This window comes from Salvelinus fontinalis, chromosome 42 (genome assembly GCF_029448725.1).
Source record: "Salvelinus fontinalis isolate EN_2023a chromosome 42, ASM2944872v1, whole genome shotgun sequence".
Taxonomy (NCBI): Eukaryota; Metazoa; Chordata; class Actinopteri; order Salmoniformes; family Salmonidae; genus Salvelinus; species Salvelinus fontinalis.
In genome coordinates, this window is record NC_074706.1 from 9,448,949 (window position 1) to 9,473,068 (window position 24,120).

Here is a 24,120-nt window from a genome sequence, read left to right on the forward strand (position 1 = left end):
AGGGAGGCAGCTAGGATAAGTTGCATGTCATGGGTCACTTTTTTATATTTTTTTTATAAGAAATAAGCTGCCTGACATCCTGTTTTCAAATATGTCTTTGTTCTTTTACTGTTAAAATGAAGTGCTTTGTAACACCAAAACTACTGGCAACTGAGCTGCCACCAACGTGAAGGAGACGAAACCTTAACTTTGCTGGAGTATTGAAACATCGTCCTGAGATGTCCTGAAACAGTACATGGTGTGTTGTAACACCACTTAATCACAAGTTGTGCAACACCTTGCCAAGGACCGGGAGCACTAACAGAAAAGGTTGAAAACACAATTTTGGTGTTTCGAGATCTGTTTAGTGCAGAACCTTAGTACCTTCTCTTTAGGTGTTGTTTCCACTCTATAGCTTCTAAACAATATGGCGGTGTTTCGAATCCTGTCTAATGCATACTTAGATACCTTCTGAAGTATTTTGATGTTTAACATTGGTTTATGTATCTGATCATTTGCCAGTTTAACCCATTTTGGCAGGCAGTGTTCAGCACAGTGCTCAAAACCACCAGCAGTGGGTAGAGGTTTAATGGTAAACATGGCAGGATACTGTATCTGCCTCTGCTATTAAAAGTGGGAAATGTGGGAATGGCTCATCTCATCATTAAATGTAATTTTTCCAGATGGTTTATATGTCCGTTCATCATAACACATTAGGCTACACCTCGTGGCAGAACAAGCTGCCTAGTAGTAATATAGATTATACTTTTCTTTCTTCAAGCATGCAGACCACATTGTGTAAAATAAGGAATAAGTCTAAAACGTTTGAATTACCCACAGTCCTCTGAAAACAGAGCCACATGTCAAGATAAGAAGTGCAAAGAGATTTAAACCAGACTTCCAATGAGTTCAATCACTCAATTTTCTCCGTCTTTTGAGCAACATATTGCGTTTATTTTAAAATGTTGGGGTAAAATGAAATGAACAAATCATTGAAACGACTTGCACTCATTTTCTGTCAAATTCATTTTTTTTTTTTTACAGTGTGGCTGTGTGGTTGAGTGTATAAAATGCCAATTAAATTCCAATGAAATGTACCATCTTACTAGCCCAGAAGTCGGGGGTTCAATTCCCGCTTCCGCCTGTCCCACTGTCACTCCTTCTCTGTCCCCTGTTTCTAATCTGTCTAAAGAAAGCATTGAAAAAATGAAGGTGGAATTTGACCAAAAAAAATCCATATTCCCTTATCATCAATCGATATTTAGGCTATAAAGCATTTGGATTTCTTTACCATTTGATTGTATGAGAGGCACAGTCCGCAAAAATATTGTTTTGTGTTTTGATGCTACCTTTTACATGCACTGAAACCCCAAAAAGTGTTTTCACAACATTCTGTTAGAAACACCAATATTCAGATTTAAGAACCACTTTGGGTGTTTCAGAGTACTTCAACTGTTTTTAACCACTTTCTGTGTATCATAACACTTGCATTAGGTTTATATTCAAACACCAGATCTCAAGCTAGGTGTGCTACCTTTCATGGTTTCATCACACAATCATAGTGTTTTGAGAATATTTTGACAGCGTATAATTTAACAGGACATTCCTCCTTTCTCTTTCTCTCTTAAATACGCACACCTCCCTCTCACCCCATCATCCACGGTGACACTGGCGAGGGCTGTGCTCCTCACACCTTCAGCAAGCTAGCACCAGCAGCCCAAAGGCATTACAGACCTGTCCTGGCCTGTGGTGTAGTCATCACAGCTGTTGAGGAACCAGCACTAGACCACACTACACTTCAACACCATCACCCCCATCACCTTGGTGACATCAATAAATAATTACAGACCATTCTATGGACATCAGGGTTCAACCCAGTTTAACAGCAATTTTCACATGTGTAGAGACTGCATTTTTGATCGCATAAGGTAATGCATGTCAAACTGACAGGGACAGGCCAAATAGTCTGACTGCATGAGTGCTCTGTTCGGCAGGCTAAACTTGGAGTGCATGCCTGCTGCCCCATGCCTGCTTATCATCTGATTCCAGATCGGTTTGACAAAAAAATGGCACACTACATTTGATTGTGAATGTGTGTGTGTCTACAGTTCAGCACACACAGATGCAACCACCTCCAGCCAGCTGTGCTGAACACCCTGCTCATGGCACCACACTGCCAGTCCCCATCAGCCTGGCATCATACACCCCTTTTTCACTCACAATGTTACTCGTCATCCCGTGTGCGCGCGTGCAGATCCGACCCATCCTTACACATAATATCATATGCATACTGATGTTCTCAATATGGTATACATGAACGGACATATTACTCATATGAAGGTAAGCTTTGGTTGAAACGTCACATTCCCTAGCAGTAATCCTAAACGAAATGTCCATGTTCTAAAATCCATGAATGTACTATTTATTTATTTATTAAGCTTTCCTGACCGCTTTGCTCATGGTCTTAGCGGTGGACAACTATCAAGACTCACATTGTTTGATTACCATACCCGTAGAGATGCTGTGCATAATGCAGTAATCCATAATGATACTTGAAAGCAATCATGAATAACATTCAATGTTGTTGTTTTGTAATATTCTGTGTAAAATAGTAAGTAGTCATGTGTAAGCTATGGCTGCTATAGCTTACACATGAGGCTGATCTGGACAGCAACTCGACGAGCAACATCTAATAAATGACAACAAATTGGATACATATGTCAATGAAACAGAGAGAGAGATGGGGGATGCTAATGCAGTAATGATGTTCCACATCAGTGCTTGTCTAATTTAAGCTATGGCGTGGCTCTGCTGGAACATTTATAGGAGCGAGTGGAATAATGCGCTGTCAGTCACCGGTGCCGCGCGCGTCTGGGGCGGGCTCTCTCTATGCCCGGGTCTCCAAGACCGCTGAGATGTCTGTGAATGTGTCAAGAATCTGTACAGCTGCCGAGCGCTACACCAAATGACTGGTATTCATACTTTAGAGTCGCATTTCAGAATGTACTATGCTTTCTTGTTGGTGTCGTTGCTAGGTCGGTAAAACCTGTCCAGTTATGAGTAGTGAAGTCGATTAGTATTATGTGGGATTCCGAAACTGTTATGCGTTTGCGTTTACCGTGCGCCACGAGCCTGCCGCGTGTTGAATTGAGTCGACATCAGTTGGAGCACTGTCCACGGTGCTGAAAGTCAAGAGTCTTACCCTAAGTGGCGAACAGAGGCAGCTGAGGCGTTCCCGGGTATATGTATATGCAACTCAAATCTTGAGATGACGCGGAAAAGGCTACAATCTGTAGCTGTATGGGGATTCTTCGCGTGGGAAATAGCTGTGTTGCTAAGGTAAGGGAGTTCGGCAGCAGCCAACATTACGCGGCTTGATTTACTCACACTGATTGTTGAAGTTCCCGAACTGTTTGATTAATGTTAGGTGCTTGAGTGCGCCAATGATTTGAGTGGTATGCAAATAGGCTATATGACCCTAAAACACTGGAAGCGTTCAATACGGAGTGGATTTTCCTCTCAAATTTGGGGATTAGGCTACAGGCACATATATATAAGAATCATATCAAGTACAAAAGCCTCTAAGAGAGTCATCTATGCATGATGTCTTATCTCAACAAACACACATGTGGTAATCCTTCCGCGAGGGATTTTGGCCATTGCCCAACAAATCAGTGAGAAACGGTACGATCATGATGCACGCGCCCTTTAGTATTCGTGATAAACGAATTACATTTCTGTCTGTATTAAATTTAGACCCTGTGAACTGCCTGCGTATTTCTCAAATCCCCGTTTTCCAGGAATTCGATCGGCATGCTCAGTGTGCTGATCTGATCCTGACGAGGATTTCTCTTCTCACTCTCTCAGTAACAGGTGCCGTTATCGAGAAATCTCATAGAATAGATTTCTGGGCCGGGATCAAAGAAAAAGCCACTTGAATTATCCAAAGAAATTGTATATTTGCATGCAATCCGAATGAGCAGGATTCTCTATATATATGCAACACCTTATATGATTGACAGTTATTAACGATTAAACACTATGGGCTATTGGATGTGAAAGTGAAAGTATATGTAGATCAAGTTGTAACATAAGCTTTCTCACATAGAAGCAATCTTTATAGTGCAATTATGGTCCCAGTCAGCCATGGTCATTTTTTATGTAATACAACTCGCTGGAGAGGCTGGTGTGTTGGATTTGGTAAAATATTAAGTCTTTAATATTAAATCAATCTCTCTCTCTCTCTCTCTCTCTCTCTCTCTCTCTCTCTCTCTCTCTCTCTCTCTCTCTCTCTCTCTCTCTCTCTCTCTCTCTCATATATATATATATATATATATATATATATATATATATATATATATATATATGTCCAAGAAACATTGATAGATACAACAAAAGCCTTTTTCATGTTGATACAACTCAAGCACATGCCCAAGTCTACTTACTATCTAGAGAGCAGGTTACACATGATCACCTACACATGTCTGCTCCACATATGTTTGCTCAAGTGCAGTGTTCAGATGTCAGTTTGGTTCATGTGTAACAAGTTTGACAGTCTACCCACCTCATAGGGCCATGTTAATTGACATTATGTCAGGCATGACAAACAGCTAAGCTACAGAGCAAACCGTCGGGCCCACTCATCTCTACAAAACACGCGGCATGTTGCAATATCTTATTCGTTGTAAGCGGGCTGGACTCCCCTTTCAATAGCTACTCTCTCTCTCTAAGGATACCTCTAGCCCGCCCACTTCAATACTCTCTTCCCACTTCAATACTCTCTCCGGCTCTCATTCCTTCCCCGAGTCCTTCTCAACTAAGCACAGTACAACTCCACAGAGGTAATGCAATTGCTGAAAAGTCTAATCCCACTCAAGCCGTGCATCACCGCCACCAACACAAGTCTTCTCATTCAAAGGCCCCGTACATGCACCGTCGATCATCCTCCATTATTTAACGACGCAACGTATTATTCTGGTGTGATGTGTCTGTGATAGTAATGGTCCTCCGCTGGCATCCCCCTGTATTGAATTATTGATATCGTGGCTGTGTCCCGAATGGCACCGTAAGCGGTCAAAAGTGGTACACTATTTAGGCTATCGGGTACCATTTGGGATGCAGGCCATACCTGTTGCCATGTCCCTGACTGGCACATACTGCAATGTGTATTGGTTTAGTGTCAGCTCAGAGTCCAAGGAGACTGGAGAGTTTTCTATAGGGTTTATCTATGGGCTGAGTCCCTATTCCTTACATTGTGCACTACTTTTGCGCCCTGGTCAAAAGTAGTGCACTATGTAGGGAATAGAGTGCCGTTTGGGACACAGATTATATGTGTAATTAGAATTCCGAGGATATATAGGTCAGATGCTTATTCTTGGTTGAGGGGTCTAGGCTTTAAACACTGTTCTCCCTCATCTTCATTACTCTGGGCCTGCATAGCAGCCAGTCCATGTTGGAGCACTTTACTTTCCCCTGTGGGTTTGTCACTTCACTTGAATGGCGAAAGGGACTCTTTGCACACTGTGTCGGGCAAGCTATGTACTTGCAAATGAAACATTTTTGAGGAAGTCTGTCTATGTTTTGCTGGGCATATAGATCTACGTCAAGGGAGACATTTCACTTGGGTACCTGGCCTACTGTTTGCAAAGCTTGCACTGTGCCGGGCATTGTGGTCCGCGAGGGGTGCTAGCTTTCCTCTAGAGCCCTTGTCCTGTACTGTGGCATTGTGGTCCGCGAGGGGTGCTAGCTTTCCTCTAGAGCCCTTGTCCTGTACTGTGGCATTGTGGTCCGCGAGGGGTGCTAGCTTTCCTCTAGAGCCCTTGTCCTGTACTGTGGCATTGTGGTCCGCGAGGGGTGCTAGCTTTCCTCTAGAGCCCTTGTCCTGTACCGTGGCAATGTGGAGCAACATGAGCAAAGAGTCAGAAACCATTGAAGCGGCATCAGACAGGGTTGTAGAGTCGGTGGCAAGGGGCATGGTGAAGAGGGTAGGGGTAAGCCCTGGTAGGCACCATTTTAGAGGTAGTATTCCACTATAAAGCTGTCTATCATACCAGGGCTGGGAGAAGAGAGAGAGGTGACCTGGTGGGCAGCACTGCCAGGAGAAGAAGTGGATTCCATTTTTAGCACTCAAATAAAATCAAATAAAATTGTATTTGTCACATGCGCCGAATACAACAGGTGTGAACCTTACTGTGAAATGCTTACTTACAAGAAAGGGATGTTTGAATAGCATCTCACATATGGTTCTGCTCTGCTGGAAGTTCGCCTTGTAAGACTGTTGTCCTGCTTCTCAAAGTGTAATGACCTCCAATTGGGCTCTTATAGGATCTGTTTTTTGAATCCATGTCATTGCTGCACTGCTTACAAAATGGCAGTCTGAGGGAGAGGATGTTACAGGCAGACTGGAGTTTTGGGTGGGAGATTTTTAGAAAGCAGAGCTTTTAATATTTCACTGTGGATTTCATGCTTGAACTCATTCGTGTCCCCCTGCGGACGTTTAGGCAGGCAGTCACTATACTTTGGGGAGTAACTCATGTACACCAGGGTTTCCCAACTCTCTCCTGGAGTCAGCCTACTCCCAGCCAGTTCCACTTATTTCATTTATTCCACAACTGGAACCTGATTCAACTAATCAAGGGCTACCAGTGCTGAAACACATCAAATAAGTATAGCTACATGCCTGTGTGTTCCCGAAGAGAGGTTTGGGGAACACTGATAAACACTAACTGATAGGTTTTTTCAGCCTAGCCTCGTGAATCATTAACTTAGAACAAAGAGTCTAAATCACTGATAAACGCAAACAGCTAGGCTTCTTCAGCCCAGCCTCGTGAGTCATTAACTTAGAACAAAGAGTCTAAATCACTGATAAACGCAAACAGCTAGGCTTCTTCAGCCCAGCCTCGTGAGTCATTAACATAGAACAAAGAGTCTAAATTACTGATAAACGCAAACAGCTAGGCTTCTTCAGCCCAGCCTCGTGAGTCATTAACATAGAACAAAGAGTCTAAATTACTGATAAACGCAAACAGCTAGGCTTCTTCAGCCCAGCCTCGTGAGTCATTAACATAGAACAAAGAGTCTAAATCACTGATAAACGCAAACAGCTAGGCTTCTTCAGCCCAGCCTCGTGAGTCATTAACATAGAACAAAGAGTCTAAATCACTGATAAACGCAAACAGCTAGGCTTCTTCAGCCCAGCCTCGTGAGTCATTAACTTAGAACAAAGAGTCTAAATCTCCAAATCCTCTGTTGGATAATCTGACATGATTGTCACCAAAACCCATGTGGTGTGTGCATCTACTGTGTGTCTATCCGCCCTCACTGGGACACACACACACACACACACGTTTGTTTGTATCCTCCAATCCATCCCCCTGGGTTCAGTTTAACATGCGCTGTTTTACGTGCACTGCTGTTCTGTACGTGCCTGCCCTGTGGGGATTACTAAATGATCTTTGGGGTAAACAGCGAGTGTTCCCACGCCCCACCGGGCGTTACCGTGCCAACCAGCGGGCGGCACACGCAGGCGGGCTACACCACGCAGAGAGAGCATACTGGAGGAAACCTATTTAAACTGTCATATATGGTAATGATGATATGCTCGTTCATCCTAAACGATTTACAGTTCAACACCTAGTCATATTTATACATGTGTCCAATGCAGGAGTCAAACATCATAGGGAGAGCCCACTGGAGGGATCCTGTTCAATCTTGAATCTGATAATATCATATAATATGGTCATTTAGCAGATGTTTTTTACGCAAAAGTGATTAGCAGTTTAACATGTAATTATGTTTAGTGTCCCATGCAGGAAATCAAACCAAATCCCAGCTTTGGTATTGCAAACGAACACCATGCTCAGCCAAATATACTGAGGTCACTAAGAAGCACCTTCTTGACTGCTGTCACTCGACTTCATCTCTCTCCTTTTACTATTCAGCACAGACCGTTAAGGTCCTGTGTCGAGAGGGAGATGTGCTGCTGTTAGAGGTGGGGGTGTTTGAGAGGTCAGGTTTCTATTGTGCTGTAGTGCGGAACTCTCTGTCTCTCTCTGTCTCTCTCTGTCTCTCTCTGTCTCTCTCTGTCTCTCTCTGTCTCTCTCTGTCTCTCTCTGTCTCTCTCTCTCTCTCTCTCTGTCTCTGTCTCTCTCTGTCTGTCTCTCTCTCTCTCTCTGTCTCTCTCTGTCTCTCTCTGTCTCTCGCTCTTCCGTAACTCTCAGCATTCAGGGCATTATGGTGATCTTCCTTTCGGTGAATTTGGAGTATATTTTATTCATCAGATCTGCTAGGTTGATGATATTGAACATGTGGATGGATGGATGGATAGATGGATGATGGACGGATGAACTGGCTGACTGTGGTATTATCTGCTTTATAGGATGTGGCGGTGGTTAAGGTTTATCTGACGTCTTCACGGATTGAGGACTCACGACAAACAAGGACTCATGATTTTAGCAACAAAAACAGTATAATATATCAATCCCTCCCACTCCTCTGTGTCTCATTGTTTGAGAGTACATTTCCCATCCTCCAGCTGATAAGAACATCATGTATTGGAGGATCTCTTCTAACAGAGCTTTGACCAATGGTAATACTGTACAGTAATGTGTTGTTGACTGGAAGATACCTTTAACCATTCAACTCCTATTTGGTGTAAAATTCTAAGTGTAAATGCCAGAGCAACCCTCGGGGACTCTGGAATTGGTGTCAATTATCTGCAATCTCTTTGGCTACGTTTCCACAGGCAGCACAATTCTATAGCCTTTTCTTCACTTATCGCTGACCAGCTAGCAAGTGTCTTCACTGATACTTTCAACCTCTCCCTGACCCAGTCTGTGATACCTGCATGTTTCAAGCAGACCACCATAGACCATGTGCCCGAGAACGTCACGGTAACCTGTCTAAATGACTATCGCCCCGTAGCACTCACATCTGTAGCCATGAAATGCTTTAAATGGCTGGTCCTGGCTCACATTAACGCCATCGTCCCAGATACCCTGGACCCACTCCAATTTGCATACAGATCCACAGATGACGCAATCTCTATTGCACTCCCCACTGCCCTTTCCCACCTTGACAAAATGAACCTATGTGAGAAGGCTGTTCATTGACTACAGCCCACCGTTCAATCACTAAGCTAAGGACCCTGGGACCGAACACCTCCCCCTACAACTGGATCCTGGACTTCCTGACGGGCCACCCCCAGGTGCTGAGAGTAGGCAAACACCTCCGCCACGCTGACCTTCAACACGGGGGCCCGCCGAGCTCCCTGCCGTCCATCACCTCTATACCAGGCGGTGTCAGAAGGAGGCCCAAAAATGGTCAAAGACTCCAGCCACCCAAGTCATAGACTGTTCTCTCTGCAACCGCACTGCAAGTGGTACTGATGCACCAAGTCTGGAACCAACAGAACCCTGAATAGCTTCTACCCCTAAGCCATAAGACTGATCAATAGTTAATAGTTAACCAAATAGCTACCTGGACTAACTTTTTTGACTCATGACATACACTGCTGCTACTGCTTATTATCTATCCTGTTGCCTAGTCACTTTACCCCTACCTATATGTACATATCTATCTCAATTACCTCGTACCCTTACACATCAACTTGGTACTGGTACCCCATGTATATAGCCAAGTTATCGTTACTCATTGTGGATTTATTCCTCGTGTTATTATTTGTTCTATAATGTTTGAAATCTTTCTCTCTGCATCGAGCCCGTAAGTAAGCATTTCACTGTTAGTCTATTAACCTATGTGAGATGTAACAAAATGTGACTTGATTTAATTTGGTCTTTTTGACCAATCCGATCAGGTTCTGAAAAAGATCTGATGTGGAAAGATCTGAAGTGATTGGTCAAAAGACCAATAAGTGGAAAAAATATCAGAATTGGGCTGTCTCTGTAAAAACAGCCTTAGTTTATTAGCCTACATCCCAAATGGCAAGCTTTTCACTATAGTGAACTACTTTTAATCAGAGCCCTATGTCAAAAGTAGTTCACTATAAGAACGAATAGGGTGTAATTTGGGACGTAGACTTTTTCCTCTAGTGTATTTACAGGCGTGTATCAATCCAATGTTTTGGGGAAAAGTGGTGAGCACTAAGGATTGAAATTGGTTTTGAATGGTGTGCGCTCCTGTGTGTCTGAGTTGGTCATGTGGGTGGCCCCTGCACTTTATTGGTTGTCATGAATGTGGCCACACTGGCTTGCTTACCCATATAACCCTGGTTGTGTCTTACACACACAAACACATACACACACTCACACACACAGTGACTCAACCCTCTGTATCAGGGCGATTGAGTGAGTGGCCTGTGACGAGGTGCTGGACACGACTGACAGGGTCTTCAGTAAGCAATAAGGCATGAGAACCTGGGGACTCCCGAGGCGAAGCCCTTAGATGGGAGTTACAGCCCTTAGATGGGAGTTACAGCCCTTATGAGGGAGTTACAGCCCTTAGGAGGGAGTTACAGCCCTTAGATGGGAGTTACAGCCCTTAGATGGGAGTTACAGCCCTTATGAGGGAGTTACAGCCCTTAGGAGGGAGTTACAGCCCTTAGATGGGAGTTACAGCCCTTAGGAGGGAGTTACAGCCCTTAGGAGGGAGTTACAGCCCTTAGATGGGAGTTACAGCCCTTAGATGGGAGTTACAGCCCTTAGATGGGAGTTACAGCCCTTAGGAGGGAGTTACAGCCCTTAGATGGGAGTTACAGCCCTTAGGAGGGAGTTACAGCCCTTAGATGGGAGTTACAGCCCTTAGGAGGGAGTTACAGCCCTTAGAGGGGAGTTACAGCCCTTAGGAGGGAGTTGCAGCCCTTAGATGGGAGTTACAGCCCTTAGATGGGAGTTACAGCCCTTAGGAGGGAGTTACAGCCCTTAGGAGGGAGTTACAGCCCTTAGGAGGGAGTTACAGCCCTTAGGAGGGAGTTACAGCCCTTAGGAGGGAGTTACAGCCCTTAGGAGGGAGTTACAGCCCTTAGGAGGGAGCTACAGCCCTTAGATGGGAGTTACAGCCCTTATGAGGGAGTTACAGCCCTTAGGAGGGAGTTACAGCCCTTAGGAGGGAGTTACAGCCCTTAGGAGGGAGTTAAAGCCCTTAGATGGGAGTTAAAGCCCTTAGATGGGAGTTACAGCCCTTAGGAGGGAGTTACAGCCCTTAGGAGGGAGTTACAGCCCTTAGGAGGGAGTTAAAGCCCTTAGGAGGGAGTTACAGCCCTTAGATGGGTGTTACAGCCCTTAGGTGGGAGTTATCACACGACAATTCCTTGTTTCTTGGGCCTTATTGCTTTCATAAAATGGTTGTCCACATATAAAAAAAGACAAACAACATGTTTTCAGAAATGTTGTTATATTGAATACATTTGTAAATGAATCTTTCCACCATACAAAATAGTCCGGGCAAAAGTCAGTGGTTAGTTCTGAGATTGTGAAGTTGTTAGCCAAATGGGCTGGTTGTTCATTCTATCCATTCTATTTGCCGTGGGTAGCTATGCTAAACAAATCACTGGCATGCAGCTATAGAAGGGTTAGCTGACAACGTCACAAAACTGATGCGTGTGCTTCAATGGGGCAGAAGGCCGTGTGTTGTTGTGATTGTGGACGGCCTGATAACGAGCGACGATGACAAGAAGCTGCAATGTGTGGAGTCGTAAGTGGTTCGTTTCAGCTAGTTTTATATTTTTCTTGTTACCATGACTTGTTTTGAAGTGTTTTGACAGATGTCACGTCTATGCTAATATGCCAAAATTCGCTAGCTAGCTAACAAACAACTGTAATGATGTACTTGAGAGACAACAAGTGCTCATTGTGCAAATGTATTTATGTTTTCAATAAACATCGGAGACAATCTAGTTGACATGTTTCAAGTTTTAATGTCACGTGCACAAGTACAGTGAAATGCCTTCATTGCAAACTCCAAACCCAACAAGGCAGTGATCAATATCAATGTAGCACTACAATAGCAAGGTAGAACAAAAACACACAAAAAAATAATAATAATAAGGACACGAGAAAGTAAGACGCTATATACAGGGTCAGTTCCAATACCATATTTACAATATGCAGGGATACTGGAGCGATAGAGGTAGATACTGACTAGGCATCAGGATATATATGTGTGTGTGTGTGTGTGTGTGTGTGTGTGTGTGTGTGTGTGTGTGTGTGTGTGTGTGTGTGTGTGTGTGTGTGTGTGTGTGTGTGTGTGTGTGTGTGTGTGTGTGTGTGTGTGTGTAGAGTCCTGTGTGTGTGCATATAGACAATGCAAAAATGTAATAAATAAAACAATCTAAACCGAATTGTCTGTTTTTCCCCATAGTTGCGCACGCGTCGGTTTTGTGGCTAAACAACCACGTTATCTATGCATGCTAGCTACTTCTCCTTTGCTAGCTAGCTAGCCCACTAAATCACACCAAGCAGCTGAAATGACAGCCAATTCTTTGGATATATCCATTAATGATCCTGATAAATGAATTGGCGTGTATCAGAGAAGCTGTCAGTCTCGTCACGTTCATATGCATGGCACAGTGGAGATCAAACAAAACTGCAACATCGTTCCAGAGGTCAGAGGCAGACAGCAAGGTTTAGACAAATCTGTTGCAAACCAAATGCTAGCCTAGTAGCATGGTGAAATATTGTCTAGACACTTTTTTCCACAGGAGATTAAGCTTATAAATTGACTGCCGGGGCTGTGGGAAAGTGGATGCGCATTGATCAATCTAATGGAACTGTTAGGCATTACCTGGATAATATGGGGATTGTGGTGCTATACATCCCTGCTATCAACCAATCGGCTTCCAGGATCCAAACAACCCGTTTTAAAATATGTCACAGCAGCTCACTGTGCTCTGACATGGAGATCCCAGGAGGTAAGCTCTGGAAGATAGATATCTGCCTGCTAGAACTACCAACCACGTCCCAGGAGATAAGCTCTGGAAGATAGATATCTGCCTGCAAGAACTGCCAACACTCACAAAGCCTGATAGTGGCTCTTCTAAGGCACTGTTATAAAGCTTTAAGGAGGTTTGAAGATGTGGTTATGATCGAAGCTCTGGTAGATATCCGCCTGCTGCCATAGAACTAACAACACTTTCAACACAGTCTGGCTGGTGTCCCAGTGGATGTTCTAATCTAAAGCACTGGTATGCAGCTGGATGGTTTTCTTTGAGATACATGTGACTGTGATGTAAGGTTCTGGATAGAAGGGGAATAAGAGCAACTGTCTGCTTGATGGCTCGTTTCACTGACTTGGCCTGTGTTAACATGAGATGGTTTACAAGAGGCACTATGGATTTTTGCCTTGCAGATCTACACCAGCTCGCTACTGTACATTCCCTTGAGCCTGCCTGTCTGAGTCAGTTGGACATTTCCCTCTTCCTACTTGAGCTTTAACTCTGAGATACACAGATAGCTAAGTAACTATACATCTGCATGGTACTTGATGTATGAGTGGCTACGACAATATAAACGTCTTCTCACCCCCTCTACATGATGCTAGGGCAGATGTGAAACCACATCTGTGCTCTCTCTCTCTCCAAATAGGGCGACTCACTGGCTGCTTGCTGGAGCGGAATGTTCCGGGTGCAGGGCAAGGTGCATGAGGCGGGCATCTACCCTACCCGCCAGGGCACAGATAACTCCTCATTTATAGTCTTGGTCTATTCCGTATATAGTGCACTTCTTTTGACCAGGGCCCAGCCATAGTTCCTCTGCTCCATTATACTGTAGCTATACTTCCAGGTGTGCTTTGGGAGAATTCTATAACGGATTTTTATGTATCGCGCTAACTCATAGTTTCTATGCTTCAGCAGAGGCTCTGCCATTCTAACTCTACTTGAATGTGTGCTTTGGGACAATTCCATTATATGTTTTTCAGTGTCCGATTTGCCCTACTTAGGGACATATCCATTATGTTCTACCATTGACTACATTAGCACATAGAAGCAGTACGCTTGATGCTGCTGGCTCTCTGACTCTCAGTAATAACTCTCTCTGCGAAGAGAGAGGGGAGAATGTGGGGGTCTTTAACTCGATCCGCTCCCTTCTTCCCCCCTCCGTCGGCCTTGTGTCACTGGCGTGTATTTTAACAGATAGTTTAAGGAGGGGAAGTGTTGAGTTATTGATGACGTTTGCTGGACGCGTCGCTCGTTGCCCCAACGCTCTTTTCTTTCTTGAAGTTATTTTCCCTCTCTTTCTCCCCCTGTCTCTCCCTCTCTCTGTCTTTTCGCTGGGTGAAAATCTTCAGAGCTGCCTCTGGAAATCCGAAGCAAAGCAGAAGCAGCTAGCTGGCCTAGTAAGCTGCTTAAAACTCTGTTTATTTAAGTTATCTCAGAGCTATGGAGGATCTGGAGCAGAAACATTCAGGCCTGATTTCACTGCATGGCAGCACTAGCTTAATGCTAATGCTATGCATGCACACACACACACGCACACACACACACGCACACACACACACACGCACACACACACACACACACACACACACACACACACAATACATATATATATATATATATGAATACACAGTGCATTCGGAAAGTATTCAGACCCCTTGACTTTTTCCACTTTTTGTTACTTTACAGCCTTATTCTAAAATTATAATTTTTTTCTCAGTCTACACACAATACCCCATAATGACAAAGCAAAAACTGGTATTTAGATTTTTTCGATTTTAAAAATAAAATAAAAACAGAAATACCTTATTTACATAATTATTCAAACCCTTTTCTATGAGACTCAAAATTGAGCTCAGGTACATCCTGTTTCTATTGATCATCCTTGAGATGTTTCTACAACTTGATTGGAGACCACCTGTGATACATTCAATTGATTGGACATGATTTGGAAAGGCATACACCTGTCTATATAAGGTTCCACAGTTGACAGTGCATGTCACAGGAAAAAACAAGACATGAGGTTGAAATAATTGTCCGTAGAGTTCCGAGATAGGATTGTTTCGAGACTCAGACCTGGGGAAGGGTACCAAAAAATGTCTGTGGCATTGAAGGTCCCCAAGAACACAGTGGCCTCCATCATTCTTAAATGGAAGATGTTTGGAACCACCAAGACTCTTCCTAGAGCTGGCCACCTGGCCAAACTGAGCAATTGGGGGAGAAGGTTCTTGGTCAGGGTCACGTCTGGAAGAAACTTGGCTTCTCTATGGTGAAGCATGGTGGTGGTAGCATCATGCTGTTTGTATGTTTTTCAACTGCAGGGAATGGGAGACTAGTTAGGATCGAGGAAAAGATGAACGGAGCAAAGTACAGACAGACCCTTGATGAAAACCTGCTCCAGAGCGCTCAGGACCTCAGACTGGGGTGAAGGTTCACCTTCCAACAGGACAAAGAACCTAAGCACACAGCCAAGAAAATGCAGGAGTGGCTTCTGGACAAGTCTCTGAATGTTCTTGAGAGCCCCAGCCAGGGCCCAGACTTGAACCCAATCAAACTTCTCTGGAGAGACCTGAAAATAGCTGTGAAGTGAAGCTCCCCATCCAATCTGACGAGCTTGAGAGGATCTGCAGAGAAGAATGGGAGAAACTCCCCAAATACAGGTGTGCCAAGCTTGTAGCGTCATACCCAAGAAGACTTGAAGGCTGTAATCGCTGCCTAAGGTGCTTCAACAAAGTACTGAGTAAATGGTCTGAATACTGCTGTAAATTTTATATTGTAGTTTCTAAAAACCTGTTTTTGGTTTGTCATTATTCAATTTTTTAGAATAAGGCTGTAAAACGTAACAAAATATGAAAAAGTCAAGGGGTCTGAATACTTTTCCAAATGCACTGTGTGTGTGTGTGTGTGTGTGTGTGTGTGTGTGTGTGTGTGTGTGTGTGTGTGTGTGTGTGTGTGTGTGTGTGTGTGTGTGTGTGTGTGTGTGTGTGTGTGTGTGTGTGTGTGTGTGTGTCGGAATTTGTAATGATGCAAAACTCCACCTTTTCTTCTTGAATTATTATGATGAAACACTATTTTAATGAAATAAACATTGTGTTCTTAAGATAACAGGATTCATGATGGTTTTGACATAAAGAGGTTAATAACGCCTTAGCTCATTTAAACCCAACTCACCCGTGTAGAAATTGGAGACAAATACAGGAACAATGTTAGTATTAAGTCGAAGAAAGCCCCTCTTTCGACAGAGGACATGTCTTCCTGTTGACAGTGATTCAACCCCTCTGTGTTCTGTAGGTAACCAAGTGGTAGAGTGTATAGCCCAGTGTTCAGTGGCCTACTGAGTTGACTGAGTGAGCACATCAACAGTGAGTCAGGGTCAGTCATGGCTGCACTGAACACACACACACATACATACATACACACACACACATACATACTGGGCTTTGTCATATGGCACACTGCCAAAACATTCCCAAACAGACCTTTATTTCCCCCTTTAGTTTTTAGAAACAGAGTGACCTGGACACTGAATCAGTTCTCCTGGCAACTTGTTATATGAATCCTACAAAGATACTAGAAAACAATGGAAACTAACCCAACCTGGGTAGTTTTTTATTTTCTACTTCCATACAGCTGCATGACCCGAGGAGGCAGGGTCAGTGAGCGACTGAGCAAGCAAGCGAAAGGGCCAGACGGTTAGCCCAAAATAATCATGTCGTGCCACTCCGCAGCCGTCTCTTTACCCATGGCTCTGCCTGTGACTCTGCCATTTGAGCGAATCCCAAACAGCTGAGCTGCAGCCTGTCGCGTTCTCTTGTGAGAGACAGGCCAGTCCGGTGTCACCCCCCTTGAGTTGTCATCCCCTTCGTCCGTAACCCTCAGTGACACGCAGGGGTGACACAGGGGGCAAGGGGGAATGATGCAAGGTCAAGAGGTCATCGGGCACCGCTGGCCATGCTGGCATGTTGCCTGAGTGGTTGGAGGGTCGGCCCAGTGTCAGCCTAGTGTCGACTCAGCGTGTTTGCATCTTATTGTATGTGTGTCTTTGTGCATGCGCGTGTGTGTGTGACAGGCACAACCCTCATTGTAATGTCCTTGTGGGAACAAGAGTACAAAATGACACTCCGGAGAGGAGAACACGTCGCAGATGATGAGAAATGCCAGCGAAGGCCCGCTGTTTTGTCACTAGTCATTGTAATCAGACGAGGGAGAGGCCTGGCTGGAGCTAAGGGAAAGAGAAGGCAGTATTTTACGACCACAATACGACGTCACATACTATTTGTCTCTCAGACTGGATATCTCTTTGGCTTGCTGAATGATATGAACCTTTTTCCTGCATATAAGAAGTCTTAGATATATAGAAACAATTATCACATAATCCCAAATCTTTTCCCCACCATAATATGTATTATACCCCGCTGGAGCAGATCTGAATGGCTTCTTCTTCTGTGGTTGAGGCGGCAGTCAAACTGGCGTTATATTGGAATGGTGAATCGCGCTGTGCATTTGACAGGCACTGAAAACAAGGTGGGTAAAGCCCGAGAGGAGTTTAGTGTGAGCCTGCTATGCAGGGGATGAGAAGGAAGCAAGGATCTGGAGGAAGGCTTTAAATATACCTGGTAACAATTAGACTTCACAAGGAATCATTTTTTGACTGTGTATCACTAGGCTAGAGAGACTAGAGCATCGCTATGGCAATAAGACTAGGGGGTGGTTTGTATTCGTGTGGCTTTATGTTTATTAAAGAAATTAATCAATAGCTGTGAGTCATTTCTGAGACAACCTGCTCATCATGTGGGTTGACTCTGAAAATAAATAAACTCACTGAGAGAGATATTGACGCGAAAGTTTTCCATGCACATATTGAGTTTACTCAAGTCATTATTGTGAGTTTCTGTCAACATAAATGCATTATACTGCAGTTGTTGCTCTTTGGGGTCCTCGAGCTACGCAGTGATGGTTTTTTCGTTTCAATATGAACTTAATGTTACTGTAGAGACAAGTAGGAATGAAAAAAAACAACTTCTTCACAACTTAGTTGGTTTGTGATAGATATATTTTCGTGATGACCCGTTGAAAATACACCATTTGCAAATCATTTGGCATAAGCTACACAAAACGTCATGCTAGCCTTAATAGATAGTAACTACACTATTATAAGTCATCATAGTCTAGCACCTGTTGTAATGCGCTCAAATCCCCTCAAAAGCACACAGCTGAAGTCAATTCCCCCCCTCTAGGGTGTGAACAAAGACAGAGATGAAAGACCTTAAATCACTACCAGCCCACATGGGAAAAATACTATAGTATACTATGGTATAAATACTACAGTAGTATTCACTGAAATGTTTTTGTAGACTTTACTGTAGTATACTGTATTAAGTTTACTGCAGTTGAAATATTGTAGGAAAAATACTGTCGTATATACACTGCTCAAAAAAATAAAGGGAACACTTAAACAACACAATGTAACTCCAAGTCAATCACACTTCTGTGAAATCAAACTGTCCACTTAGGAAGCAACACTGATTGACAATAAATTTCACATGCTGTTGTGCAAATGGAATAGACAAAAGGTGGAAATTATAGGCAATTAGCAAGACACCCCCAATAAAGGAGTGGTTCTGCAGGTGGTGTCCACAGACCACTTCTCAGTTCCTATGCTTCCTGGCTGATGTTTTGGTCACTTTTGAATGCTGGCGGTGCTTTCACTCTTGTGGTAGCATTAGACGGAGTCTACAACCCACACAAGTGGCTCAGGTAGTGCAGCTCATCCAGGATGGCACATCAATGCGAGCTGTGGCAAGAAGGTTTGCTGTGTCTGTCAGCGTAGTGTCCAGAGCATGGAGGCGCTACCAGGAGACAGGCCAGTACATCAGGAGACGTGGAGGGCAACAACCCAGCAGCAGGACCGCTACCTCCGCCTTTGTGCAAGGAGGAGCACTGCCAGAGCCCTGCAAAATGACCTCCAGCAGGCTACAAATGTGCATGTGTCTGCTCAAACGGTCAGAAACAGACTCCATGAGGGTGGTATGAGGGCCCGACGTCCACAGGCTGGTCATGGCTCACATCAATACCATTATCCCATTATCCCATTATCCCAGAAACCCTAGATCCACTCCAATTTGCATACCGCCCCAACAGATCCACAGATGATGCAATCTTGATTGCACTCAACACTGCCCTTTCCCACCTGGGCAAAGGGAACACCTATGTGAGAATGCTGTTTATTAACTACAGCGCAGCGTTCAACACCATAGTGCCCTCAAAGCTCATCACTTAGCTAAGGACCCTGGGACTAAACACCTCCCTCTGCAACTGGATCCTGGACACCCTGACGGGCCGTCCCCAGGTGGTAAGGGTAGGTAACAACACATCCGTCACGCTGATCCTCAACATGGGGGCCCCTCAGAGGTGCGTGCTCAGTCGCCTCCTGTACTCCCTGTTCACTCATGACTGCATGGCCAGGCACGACTCCAACACCATCATTAAGTTTGCCGATGACACAACAGTGGTAAGCCTGATCACCGACAGCGATGAGCCAGCCTATAGGGAGGAGGTCAGAGACCTGGTCATGTGGTGCCAGGACAACAACCTCTCCCTCAACGTGATCAAGAAAAAGGAGATGATTGTGGACTACAGTGGAACAGGTTGAGAGCTTCAAGTTCCTTGGTGTCCACATCACCAACAAACTATCATGGTTCAAACACACTAAGACAGTCGTGAAGAGGGCACAACAAAACCTATTCCCCCTCAGGATACTGAAAAGATTTGGCATAGGTCCTCAGATCCTCAAAAGGTTATACAGCTGCACAAACGAGAGCATCCTGACTGGTTGCATCACTGCCTGGTATGGCAACTGCTCGGCCTCCGACCGCAAGGCACTGCAGAGGGTAGTGCGTACGGCTCAGTACATCACTGGGGCCGAGCTTCCTGCCATCCAGGACCTCTATATCAGGCGGTGTCAGAGGAAGGCCCTAAAAATAGACTCCAGCCACCCAAGTCATAGACTGTTCTCTCTGTTACCGCACGGCAAGCGTACCGGAGCGCCAAGTCTAGGTCCAAAAGGCTTCTTAACAGCTTCTACCCCCAAGCCGTAAGACTCCTGAACAGCTACCTACATGTACATATTACCTCAATTACCTCAACTAACCACATTGACTCTGTACCGTTACCCCCTGTATATAGCCTGCACATTGACTCTGTACCGGTACCCCCTGTATATAGCCTCCACATTGACTCTGTACCGGTACCCCCTGTATATAGCCTCCACATTGACTCTGTACCGTTACCCCCTGTATATAGCCTGCACATTGACTCTGTACCGGTACCCCCTGTACATAGCCTCCACATTGACCCTGTACCGGTACCCCCTGTATATAGCCTCCACATTGACTCTGTACCGGTACCCCCTGTATATAGCCTCCACATTGACTCTGTACCGGTACCCCCTGTATATAGCCTCCACATTGACTCTGTACCGGTACCCCCTGTATATAGCCTCCACATTGACTCTGTACCGGTACCCCCTATATATAGCCTCCACATTGACTCTGTACCGGTACCCCCTGTATATAGCCTGCACATTGACTCTGTACCGGTACCCCCTGTACATAGCCTCCACATTGACTCTGTACCGGTACCCCCTATATATAGCCTCCACATTGACTCTGTACCGGTACCTCCTGTATATAGCCTCCACATTGACTCTGTACCGGTACCTCCTGTATATAGCCTCCACATTGACTCTGTACCGGTACCCCCTGTATATAGCCTGCACATTGACTCTGTACCGGTACCCCCTGTACATAGCCTCCACATTGACTCTGTACCGGTACCCCCTATATATAGCCTCCACATTGACTCTGTACCGGTACCTCCTGTATATAGCCTCGCTTGTTATTTTACTGCTGCTGTTTAATTATTATTATATATTTTAAAGCATTGTTGGTTAAGGGCTTGTAAGTAAGCATTTCACTGTAAGGTCTACACCTGTTGTATTCGGCGCGTATGACATATATAAACATTTGATTTGATTGAATGATAGCGCTGACGTCATCCATGTATTCATATGGAAAACTCCTGATGGCACATTAAGTATTTAAATTTGAAGCGTGCCATATTGTTGAATGGGGCTGAATGGCACCAAAGTGGCTATAACTAGCAAAGGATCATGGTCGATGTAGTTGTTTTCATCCAGCCTGAGAAACACGTGCAAAGAGCGTGCATGAGGGCCCGTGTGGCGACAAATGTAGTAGTCAGAATGGATCACTATTTAGTTAAATATCTCGACTTGCAGCGAACTTAAAAAATAAATCAAACTTTAAAATAATCGAACTTGATCAAAATAAACACATTTTAGAGGCCAAAACGGCGTCAAAATTATTTTCTTTGCCCATTCTGGCGATGGTAATTTACATGCATAATTTCACATGCTTTCTAGGGCAGACCCGGGATTTTGGCCCTGCTAGGTTACTACACAGTAGCCGGCCAGCAGAGCTTGTGACTTCACACTCCAGACTGTACACTGGGGGCCTGGTCTGAATGGATAGTTCAGAGCTTCTGCTCTTTCCTATAACATGTAGGGAACACAATATATGTAGGTTTCTCACTCATGTGTGGCACACATTGGGATATGGTGAGGGGATGGGTAGGGTAGGGTATATGCTATTTATATACTGTAGTATTTACTATAGTTAAAAAAACATTAATGTTTTTGCTGACAACTGTAGTATTTACTACAGTGTTTTTTTGGTGGATAATACTGTAGTATTTACCATAGTATTCTACAGTATACTAGAATATGCTATAGTAAGTGCTACACATGATCGAGGGATACTACAATGTGCAGTATAGTATTCTACAGTTTACTAGTAGTACTGTAGTATTCAATAGTAAACTGTAGTATTTTTTCATGTGGGAGGTTAGACATGCACTGCCTTTTATTACCTGCCGTCTTTTATTACCTGCAGTGTTCTGAAGAGGCCAGATAAGAGAGGTACTACAGTAGAGACAGCCATGTAACACATGTCCCCTTCACTCTCTTTATCACTATGAAAGATCTTTCTGACATCAGACATCATGGACATTTCACTCGAATTCACTCGATACAGTACATCTGAAGAGCTTCTCTCTCTCTCTTTCTCTCTACCTCTCTGCCTCTCTATCGCTCTCTCACCACCAAACAGCCTAACGGAAGACTTGTCACAGTATCAAGGCAATGGACTCTAGTCTATATTTGTCTTCAGTCCTGGTACGATTAGATCTGTGTTTTCTGCCTCAGATGGTTGATGTGAGGCTAACGTGCTGTAGAAGAGGATATTAAATTGTCAGAGATATGATGGCAGTGAGTCGTGCTCTATATCGATGTCCCAGGGAGCCCATCAGTCCTGGATGGTGGATTGATCGCTCGACTGGCTGAGGTTGGTATTGATGTTGTGGAGCCTCAGTCAAACACACACACACACACACATACACACAGTCTATTGTGCAGACAGATATATTTCAGACAGATGTGGAAGCATTAAGTAAATGGATTAAATGAAGTGTGTGTGAGAGATTGGGAGGGCTTGAGTGACTATGTTTGAGTGTGTGCCCGACTGGTTTTGAACCGGGTTGTCTGTGAGCCACACTGTGTGAGCCTGTTGACCTAAAGCCAGGGAATTCAATGGGGAAGCTAACACAAGTCTTCAGGTCTCAGCCAAGTCTGCATGACTCGAAGGAATCCCTTATGTTTCATGTGCATTTGTGAAGATATACTGCACAGTTGGAGGCTCTCAGGGTGTGTGAAGATGTATTGCAGAGTTGGAGGCTCTCAGGGTGTGTGAAGATGTATTGCAGAGTTGGAGGCTCTCAGGGTGTGTGAAGATGTATTGCAGAGTTGGAGGCTCTCAGGGTGTGTGAAGATGTATTGCAGAGTTGGAGGCTCTCAGGGTGTGTGAAGATGTAGTGCATCGTGGGAGACTCAGGGTGTGTGAAGATGTCTTGCAGAGTTGGAGGCTCTCAGGGTGTGTGAAGATGTAGTGCATCGTGGGAGACTCAGGGTGTGTGAAGATGTCTTGCAGAGTTGGAGGCTCTCAGGGTTTGAATATGTATTGCTGAGTTGGAGGCTCTCGGAGTGTGTGTGGATTACGTGTGTGCGTGTGTGACCCTTCAAAAAAAGCTAAATATTGATTTCCTGAAAACAATTGAAGCTTGGCCCTGCCCTTCCAATGTACAGTACTACCATCCAATAACTCACCTAAGCAACCCGATCAGTGACTAATGCTGTTAGGGGCCAAAATGACATGGGTCAAAATTGGCAGTTTGGATTCAAGAAGTAATCAAGCCTCAAGGGGATCAAAAAAAGTGTTTACACAAAGATCTCGTTAGGTTCATCAATCCTAGGTCATCGCCTTATGCATGTCAACTTTACAGCAATACATCAAACATCTGGTCAGGCAGATTCACGCAGTCATTGTAATAGCCAGTCAAGGGAAGAGAAGAAGAGACTGGAGGCCACACACAGGGAAGTGTGTGTGTGTGTGTGTGTGTGTGTGTGTGTGTGTGTGTGTGTGTGTGTGTGTGTGTGTGTGTGCGTGTGCGTGTGCGTGTGCGTGTGCGTGTGCGTGTGTGTAATTCACGCAGACAGAACATGCAATTGTCCAATAGTGTGGGGTTTAATCGTTATATTTAACCTGTAATTATAGTGACTGACAGCCCTTTGTTTTGGAATCAATGCGAAATTCAAGATGTTGAGCTGAGAGATTTAAAAAGCAAGAGCAGTCTTGTGTGTGGAAGAAAGCAACCAAGCGGAGTAGAGGGATGCATCTGGATTTGCCCTATAGGCAATGCCAATATCAGGGTTGGGGTCAATTTACATTTAATTGGAAACTTAAATTCAATTAAGGAATTCACTCATGAAGTCGAGAATTTACTTTGAATTCAATTTTGAATTTCAACTATCTTGAAGTTATGAAATTGGAAATTAATTGTAACTAGACTGTTTGGACTGTTTGAATTGAAATTGAAAAAACGTTACTTTGGAATTTAATTGATTTGGGAACTCAATATTTGTACATTTCCCAGTTAATGTAATTACTGCATTGGAATTGGAATTTGTGAAATTGTTGGGGGAAAAAAAATAAATTGGGAATTTAATTCCTGGAATTTAACTAACATTGAAATTGAGAGGAATTGAATGATCTGAATTCAATGACTGGCCTGGAATATTAATTAAATTAAATGTAATTTACAGGGAAAGGGAATTGAATTTG

The 24,120-nt window shown here is 44.2% G+C and overlaps 1 protein-coding gene across 4 annotated transcripts in view; it reads left to right on the forward strand.

Annotated features, from left to right (window-relative positions):
* Positions 1-2,818: 2,818 nt before the first annotated feature.
* The window catches only part of LOC129841318 (glycine receptor subunit alpha-3-like), a 109,273-nt gene continuing 87,971 nt past the window's right edge, over positions 2,819-24,120 (forward strand). For 2 of the 4 annotated variants that reach the window (XM_055909532.1, XM_055909534.1), the window contains exon 1: positions 2,850-3,318. In XM_055909532.1, coding sequence (XP_055765507.1) covers positions 3,248-3,318 — 71 coding nt within the window. In that variant the 5' untranslated portion in view covers positions 2,850-3,247. Of the gene's footprint in view, positions 3,319-24,120 lie in introns of all 4 variants that reach the window. The other 2 variants (XM_055909533.1, XM_055909535.1) reach the window with 2 other exon arrangements.